At 39.6% G+C, this 9,521-nt stretch overlaps 1 protein-coding gene across 1 annotated transcript in view; it reads right to left on the bottom strand.

The window, feature by feature from the left end:
- Positions 1-255: 255 nt before the first annotated feature.
- Positions 256-9,521, bottom strand: part of St8sia6 (ST8 alpha-N-acetyl-neuraminide alpha-2,8-sialyltransferase 6) — a 153,080-nt gene continuing 143,814 nt past the window's right edge. Inside the window, exons 6-8 of the mRNA XM_052157409.1 lie at positions 8,875-8,987; positions 3,799-3,891; positions 256-2,626 (exon numbers count right to left, since the gene is read on the bottom strand). Of these exons, the coding sequence (XP_052013369.1) occupies positions 2,158-2,626; positions 3,799-3,891; positions 8,875-8,987 (675 nt within the window). The 3' untranslated portion in view covers positions 256-2,157. The remainder of the gene's footprint in view (positions 2,627-3,798; positions 3,892-8,874; positions 8,988-9,521) is intronic.

Genomic DNA, 9,521 nt, shown 5'->3' with positions numbered 1-9,521 from the left:
ATTGAAAGACTTTGTTTCTACTTAGCACAAAATATTTTGAGAAAGATTTTTGTTAACTATAAAAATAAGTTTTCTGATGTACTTTTTAAAAGATTTCTTTGCTAACAGCATGTTTGAAATGTGACCAATGTTGCTAGGAGATTATTTAAAGCTAATTAAATCCATTAGCAGCAGCATAAAAGAGCCTCTATCCACCAGAAGAAGATAATAAATACATTTGATTTTTTAAACAAAAAAGCCTTTTACCCGTTGCAAAATATTTATATATGAACTTCTGATATATTTCTAAAGCTAATAAGTTTGATTTGCTATAAAAGAATGAAAGAGATGTAAACTTGAAGCAACATTACAAATGTCAAATACAAGGTGACATTTTATCAGAATGAAGAATTCACAGGGTAATGTCTCTTCAAAAGAGCATGTGATAAGCAAGCTGGCTCAGGTAAGAATTAAAGAGTGAAATTTATAGTTTCCTTGCTATGTAGACCTCATCTCCTATACTCCTATTTCTTGGGAACATCCACAGATGAACAGAATATACACACATGAATATGTAGTAGGTCAAATAACTTAATAAATGTGCTTACATCAAGGGGCGTCAGTGGACAGCAGGAAGGGGTGTAAAATGCTCATATTTTGCATCTACTCAAATTTTACTCAAAACTGATACTTAGCTTATGAGTGTAATTTCTCATGAAAACAATTCATCTTTCCCTGGAAGAATGTGTTAGGTGTTTCCATCCTAAGCCTTCCTTGTGAAGTGATTGGCTCTGAATTACTCACATTTCTTCACCAGAGACCAACAGCTGCCACCCCCATGCTCTGTACTCTCTCCCTACACAGAGATTTTAGGGCAGCCTCACATTTCAGCATACTCAAATGGTTAATTGGAACAAAGGGAACAGATTTCTCCTCCTGTTCTGTTTCTTTTATCCAGAATCCACTTAATTTGCTAAGAATTAGTTTTTTTAATTTTAATTTTTTATTTTTTTGTTTTTCAAGACAGAGTTTCTCTGTATAGCCCTTGCTGTCCTGGAAATCACTCTGTAGACCAGGCTGTCCTCAAACTCAGAAATCTGCCTGCCTCTGCCTCTCAAGTGCTGGGATTAAAGGCATGGGTCACCCCTGCCTGGCTTCATTTTCTAGTTTTAATTGTGAAACCAACTCTTCCCTGAAATAGATACAATGAAGTCAATTCTACTGGAATCAGATTTAACCATCCCTGGCTATGATCCTTCTAGCACTGTGTTCATAATTGTTATGGTGACACTTGTGGTATCTTATCAATTAATGGTCCACACCTGCATGCCTTTCTGCCAGTGACAATATCTTCACATTCTCCAATAGAGGATGGTCCTTGTGTCTGATATCAAGTAGATGCTCACTATTTTAAAAAAAAAATCAGATGAGTCACTTCATGGGTAGATAATGTGTCAGAAGCAGTGGATATTTGAACTACTTTATGCCATTGAGTAGATCCTGTCAGTGGGAGGGAGAAAAAAAAAGCAGAACCCCAAAGCAGTAAGTTCGAGTACAAACTGATCAAGGTAAGGAAAATACAGTCAAAAGAGGCCAGAAATGCCCCAAATCCAACCAACACCTTAACCCCGCTGACATCACAAGTGAACTGAGTCAGAAGCAGGCACATTGCTAAGTAAAAAAGATTGTTCTTCCTGAATCATGAAGGGTGTTTTGTTTCTGTACTCTACTAGGAGGAAGAATAGGAAGGATTTATTAATAAGGAAAGAGCTGTGCATAAGAACTCAGCACATGATTCAGACATTCTCTTCAGAAAGGGTCTTTGGCACAATTGCACACAGTTTCATTACCACTCTGATAAAGGTGGGAACGGCTATCACAGATAGGAACAAGGAAGCATTCCTTGAGTCCCTGCCTCAAATTCTACGCCAATTTGAAAAATGATTTCATTTTACTTAACAGAGTCTGATATTGTGATCTCCATTCTCAGAGAAAGAACATTGAAGATGAGAATGAGTGACTCATGGAGGCTGCAAAGTTCCTGGGGGGGGCTTTGGTCTAGCCAAGTGGGGGAGCTCTTCTGTAATCCTCCATTCTCCACACCTTCCTCCATCAGCGTTTGGAGATGCTGTGACACACCCACTCCAGCTACTGAAATCATCCTTATCCTAAGAAATGTTAAGCAGTTTCACATCTGCTGAATTGTAGTTTGAGGATGCCTCTCATGTGGAGCTGGAGCATTTGGCTGTATTCTTTAGGCATCTGGTGGAAACCATGCTTAGGAAGCTTGTTGTCATAGTAGTGGTGACTGAGAGGGGTTTCTTCCACAGTCTTAGAGAAAGGCCAGAATCCGTAGAGCTTCACATTTTCGCACAGTTCCACCGCAACGCTTGCGATCATCAAACCCGTGGACAGGCGGTACGCAGTCACCCCTTTAGTTCTCCAGAAAAGAGCAAGGTGTCGCAGGTACCTGGGATGGAAGAAGAGAACCCTTTGCCTCATTTTAGATTCTTTGAGTGTTTGGTAGACTTTAAAAGAGATGCCAGTGTTGGCCCGATAGGAAAAGGCTGGCAAGAGAAGAAATGCATCTCCATAAGTAGAAATATCGTCCAGAAACCTTGCTTTTCTCTCCTTCAAATTCTTGTATCTGCCAAATTAAAAAAAGGATGGTCACAGTTTAGAAATAACAACAACAACAACAACAACAATAGCTTTGGTTATATGGTAACCATGCAACTATTCATATCCAAATGCAACTATTTATCAAAAATGCAACTATTTATATCCATTATATTGAAAAGTCAAACTATTGAGTTAAAAACATTAAGTATCAAATAAATATCAAAGACTTGGCCTTCATTTTTCTTTCTTGAGCTACAAAGACTTATTGATAGACAGACATTTCTTCTATTATTTCATATTACAACCCAGTAACATTATCTAATGTTGCTTTGGCTTGTTAATACCTTGAAACTTAAGCCTAACCAAATACCATAACCTATATGTATATAATTTATACATTTTATACATATTTACTCCACAGATTTTTGTTTAGAAAGCCTATGCCTGCCTGAAATGTGTGTGTGTGTGTGTGTGTGTGTATGTGTGTGTGTGTGTGTGTGTGTGTATGTGTACTGGCTTTAGGCTATCATCCTCTTATGCTTCACATGACACCTTAGGAAGAACTCTTTCATGTAACATATCACAATTAGTTTGTAGAAGAAGACAGCTACACTATTTAGTTTTTACTTCGAGATTCTAGAACAATTTAAGGAGTCTATTCTATTATGGATGATTAGCAGTCTCTTCTTGACAAAAAGTGTATATGGAACTTGAACGAATAAATATTCTATAATAGCTACATTGCAAAGAGGGCCATGAAAAATTATTCTAAATAACAAACTATCCAAAATGAAAGCAAATGCTGCTTTGTCAGGCTATGTGAGGGCTTCCTCCAAAACGTCTTTAAAAACAGTTTTGTTTTTAAGCACTGACCACCAGGTAAAAGGTGTAAATAGCATGAAGACTCTGAAGGCAAATGGCAGAAACTGACTTCTCTACTGTTTAAGTTGAAGAGATAAACTGTCCTTTGATTAGAAGCAGGTAGCTCAGGACACTGGAGGCACAGCTGAGCCACTCTTCTGATGGAGCGCAGCCTGCAGGAGGTGTCAAGCTTTGTGCATGTATTCCTTTGTGTTTTCCCCGGAAGCCACCTCAGCAGTGTGTCACACTGTGTGTTGTGTCAGCCTCAGCAGCGGGAGGACCGTGTGAAGTGATCAGAAAGTGTTCTGAGGAGCTGTGCAACTTGCAGGCACTCACTTCAGTGTTATGATGCTGGGATTCACAGTCACAAGGTTTGTTTTGCTTCCAACATCTTTACTAGCACTTCCTGTGATTGGGGGGAGGTTACACCTGGAACAAAGAAGGAAACATATTTTCAAAATATAATCTGCAAAAAGCAGATATATATGTACACATACACACACATACATGCACACATATATGCTCACACATACACATACACAAACATACACACTCACACAAACATACCCATTCATAAACACATACATATATATAACACATATACACACCATGCACATATATACACACATACACACATACATACACACATACATTCACACATACACACATATACACTCATACACTCATACATACATACACATAAATACACACATACACACATATATACACATACACACATACATACACACATACATTCACACATTCACACATATACACTCATACACTCATACATACATACACATAAATACACACATACACACATACATACACACATACATTCACACATTCACACATATACACTCATACACTCATACATACATACACATAAATACACACATACACACATATATACACATACACACATGTACACACATACATACATGCCCAAACATACACACTTATACACACACATAAACACACACATTCATACACATATACATACATATACACATATATACTCACATACACACATAAAACACACACACACTACACACACACACACACACACACACGGTAACTGTTATAATTTCAGAGGAAACCAGCGCTGTCACAAGAACCTCAGAACCCACCTGCTTGCTACTTGAAAATAACCAAGAAGAACAGGGTGTACTTGTTTCAACATTGCACAACATACATTGATTTGATGAGTGATTTTAATATTTTTATTGACATTTGTAAGTACTAAGACCAGAGATTTCAAATCTTTCTCACTATGCTTCTGAAGGATTTTCAAGGATTTTTTTTATTTTTATTGAAGTCATGACTTAGACCAACTGTATTGATGAATACTGATTATAATCTCAAGATGGAATGATTCATACAGAGTTAAAGAAGCCAAGGCACTGAAAATGGTAATAAAGTCTCTCAGAAATAAGACCTACATAGGGACACTGGTATCTTCTGATCTCCATATGGATAACTTCATCACCAAATTAGGTTATTTATGAAGGAAACTCTAGTGTTTTTGTAGCCATTTTCATTCCGCTGTCCTAAACCTGGAGTATCTATTTTTCAATGGGAGGCCATGGATGATGCTAATTTTGAGCATGCTCTGATCACATTAAAATGAGGATATTCTTTACATTTCAGTTAGACCGTTTTTTTAAAGGGCGAGCATGGGAAGCAAACACTGAGTGTCCCAGGGAAGCTGTGCACAGCCCACACCATCTGCAGTGTGGATGGAGATGCAGGACTCTGCTCCATACCTGATGAAACACAGGCATAAATGAAATATAACCTTCTCACATTGATATAAAATATACATCAGAAAATATGTATTCATTATAGATGGGGGGTCACAGAAAGGACCTTATCAGTGGCCTCCTGTAACAAATCACAGACGTATATTCTTTTGAAGTACCCAAAGTGGTTCGTTGTGGTTTGAGGCAGGGTCTTCCTTTGTAGCCCAGGGTGACCGGGGCTCCCTCTGAACCCTAGGATGGCCTTAGACTCTCAAAGATCCTTCTGCCTCTGTCTCCCCACTGTTGTGATTGCATGCATAAGCCACCATAGCAGGCATGAAAGTGGTTCCTCATATAACTGGAGACATTGTAGAAAATGTATGCGTGCAACCTTTTATATGCATATGTGTATAATAGATCTAAGATATTTATGCAAAATAGACACACGGATGTAACAGTACAGCTATAGCATACTATATGATGTTGTGACGGCCATATGTGTTCCTTATACACTTAATGTGTAGCTCCCAATGTTTGGAATGAAAACAAATGGGCAGCTTCTCTGTGTGATGAGCAAACACAGGAAAAAAGTACAGGCTTAAAGACTAAATACATTTTAATGGCATCCACCATATGTACCCCTAATTTTGCTTCCAGTTTGAATGGCCAACTTCAGAAGAAAGAGCGTGTTTAGAAAAACCTAAGCGTCAGCTAAAGCAGAACCTGGAAACCCAGGGCTTGTCTTAAAGTTATAAATCAACTATCTGCTGAGACTTTTCCCTAGACTATAAGCCTAAACTGTTCTTTCTATGGCTGCTATAAAGTAAAATTAATGCTTTTGCATAATACTCGCCACAGATGTTTGTGGGATTTTAAGTCTATAAAGAGCCTATCACATGAACCATTATTTATCTTCATTGTGACCACCCCCCACCATCACCACCACCACACACAAACACTGAGGATTTGAAGAATGGATTCCGATACTGGTCTTGTCAATGTGAAACTTGAAGAATCCAGACACTGTTCTATAAAGAATTCAATGAGGTCTTCTTCCCATTTTTTGAGGTGGGATTTTGATGGGTATTGCATTGAATCTGTATAGTGCTTTAGGCAAAATGGCCAAGAAGACCTCAAAAAATGGGAAAACCTCCCATGCTCATGGATCGGTAGAATCAATATAGTTAAAATGGCCATTTTGCCTAAAGCACTATACAGATTCAATGCAATACCCATCAAAATCCCAACTCAATTCTTCAGAGTTAGAAAGAGCAATTATCAAATTCATCTGGAACAACAAAAAACCCAGGATAGCTAAAACTATTCTCAGCAACAAAAGAAAATCTGGGGGAATCAGTATCCCTGACCTCAAGCAATACTACAGAGCAATAGTGTTAAAAACTGCATGGTATTGACACAGTGACAGGCAGGAGGATCAATGGAACAGGATTGAAGATCCAAAAATGAACCCACACACCTATGGCCACTTGATCCTCGACAAAGGGGCTGAAAACATCCAATGGAAAAAAGATAGCCTTTTCAACAAATGGTGCTGGTTCAACTGGAGGTCAGCATGCAGAAGAATGCGAATTGATCCATCCTTGTCTCCTTGTACTAAGCTCAACTCCAAATGGATCAAGGACCTCCACATAAAGCCAGACACTCTGAAGCTAATAGAAAAGAAACTGGGGAAGACCCTTGAGGACATCGGTACAGGGAGAAAGTTTCTGAACAGAACACCAATAGCGGATGCTCTAAGAGCAAGAATTGACAAATGGGACCTCATAAAATTACAAAGTTTCTGTAAGGCAAAGGACACCATCAAGAGGACAAATCGGCAACCAACAAATTGGGAAAAGATCTTCACCAATCCTACATCAGATAGAGGGCTAATATCCAATATATATAAAGAACTCAAGAAGTTAGACTCCAGAAAACCGAACAACCCTATTAAAAAATGGGGTACAGAGTTAAACAAAGAATTCTCACCTGAAGAACTTCGGATGGCGGAGAAGCATCTTAAAAAATGCTCAACTTCATTAGTCATTAGGGAAATGCAAGTCAAAACAACCCTAAGATTTCATCTTACACCAGTCAGAATGGCTAAGATTAAAAATTCAGGAGACAGCAGGTGTTGGAGAGGGTGTGGAGAAAGAGGAACACTCCTCCACTGCTGGTGGGGTTGCAAATTGGTACAACCACTCTGGAAATCAGTCTGGCGGTTCCTCTGAAAACTGGGCACCTCACTTCCAGAAGATCCTGCTATACCACTCCTGGGCATATACCCAGAAGACTCCCCACCATGTAATAAGGATACATGCTCTACTATGTTCATAGCAGCCCTATTTATAATTGCTAGATGCTGGAAAGAACCCACGTATCCCTCAACAGAAGAGTGGATGCAAAAAATGTGGTATATCTACACAATGGAGTACTATTCAGCCATTAGAAACAATGAATTCATGAAATTCTTAGGCAAATGGATGGAGCTAGAGAATATCATACTAAGTGAGGTAACCCAGACTCAAAAGGTTAATCATGGTATGCACTCACTAATAAGTGGATATTAACCTAGAAAACTGGTATACCCAAAACATAATCCACACATCAAATGAGGTACAAGAAGAAAGGAGGAGTGGCCCCTGGTTCTGGAAAGACTCAGTGAAACAGTATTCGGCAAAACCAGAAAGGGGAAGTGGGAAGGGATGGGTGGGAGGACAGGGGAAGAGAAGGGGGCTTACGGGACTTTCGGGGAGTTGGGGGGGCTAGAAAACGAAATCATTTGAAATGTAAATAAATTATATCGAATAAAAAATTAAAAAAAAAAGAATTCAATGAGTGTTCAATAATTTCTGGACCATCAGATCGACGCCCATTGTGTAATTACTGCCGATATAAATTACAAACACGAGGTAAGTGAAGGAGGAACAATGTTTTGAACGCTGTTTTGTGGCTGTGGTTAATCTGTAGAACAGCAGCATTAAATCCAGAGGGACCAAAGTATCTCAACAAGATTGATATTTCCAGAACAGAAAGAAGTAGACTTCTTCTGCTCCCTCTTCTAAGTCATATTATAGGGCAGTCGCCCCTGTCAGATCCTAAAGCAGGTTTTGTAACCGAGTGTTAGCATGAAGTCCACACAAGCCAATTTTGTGTCTGTTTTCATAAACTATCTTGTCTTCAAACAAAAGTACTTTACAGGACCAGCATTGAGCATATGTGTAATATACATTAATTTTTTTCAAGCTGGAAAACAGTGATGTGTGTGTGTGTGTGTGTATGTGTGTGTGAGTGTGTGTGTGTGTGTGTGTTTGTGTGTGTGTGTAAAGATCTGTGAGAACAGAGATCTTCAAGGACAGAGAAACATTCCTCCTGGGAGCCTTTCCAAGAGAACCCAACACCCTCCACAGACTGAAGGCTCTGATAAGCACCCCAGTCCCAAGACTGTGATTTCACAGTCTCTCCTTGCATAGCCTTATGGTACTGATGTGAACATGCTCAGGAATTCGTGAGTGCCCTGACCTCCAAGGAGGCCTACCTGGGCAATCTCTAGATGCTAGCAATGCAATCTCAAAGACAAAAGCAAAATTGACACAGGATGTGCTTCTGGTGCCCTTTAAAACAGCCAATAGCTCCTTGGTTCCCAAGAAACCATCTTGGCAAGACTCACCTAAAGACGAAGTCAGATTTATCAATTTCTGCTCCGCAGAAAGACTCGTTCAGAATTCCCCCATTGCCAACCACTGCACACTGGTTATAGGGATAGTCCACAAAAGGCTGCGACTGGTGGGAAAGAGAGAGAGGAAACCAATCACAACAACATAGGCTTGCTTAACAATTAGAACAAAGACTGCAATGTGGCTCCGTAGAGGAGATCCAATTCCCAGAACCTTTACAGAAAGAAAACCAGAAATGTCATCAGCTGGGTTCCAGAAGTTTGACTTTTCATGTGTGCTTAGAAGAAGAAAAAAGGAGTAAGAAACAGAAACAGAAGCAGGCGTTAGAGGGGTTTAAAAAAGCAGCACAGGGGCTGAAAAGATGACTCCTCCCATAAGAGCATTTGTTATGAAAACAAGAAGACCTGAGTTCGAATCCCCAGCTCCCATGTCAAACCACAGACGTGCCTGCAGTCTAGCTTGGGGTGGGAGGAGACAGGTGTATCATGGGAGCCCCAGTTTGCTGGTCAGCCAGTCTAACATAAGCAGTGAGCTCCAGGTTCCACAGGAGAGCCTGTCTCAAAACATAAGGTGGAGAGTAATGCAGGAAGACATCTGGATTCTACTGGCTTCTCCGTATATGTGTACCTTCATTTGTGCA

The sequence above is a fragment of the Apodemus sylvaticus genome, chromosome 14, assembly GCF_947179515.1.
Source record: "Apodemus sylvaticus chromosome 14, mApoSyl1.1, whole genome shotgun sequence".
Taxonomy (NCBI): domain Eukaryota; kingdom Metazoa; phylum Chordata; class Mammalia; order Rodentia; family Muridae; genus Apodemus; species Apodemus sylvaticus.
This window is presented reverse-complemented; position numbering and strand designations above follow the sequence as displayed.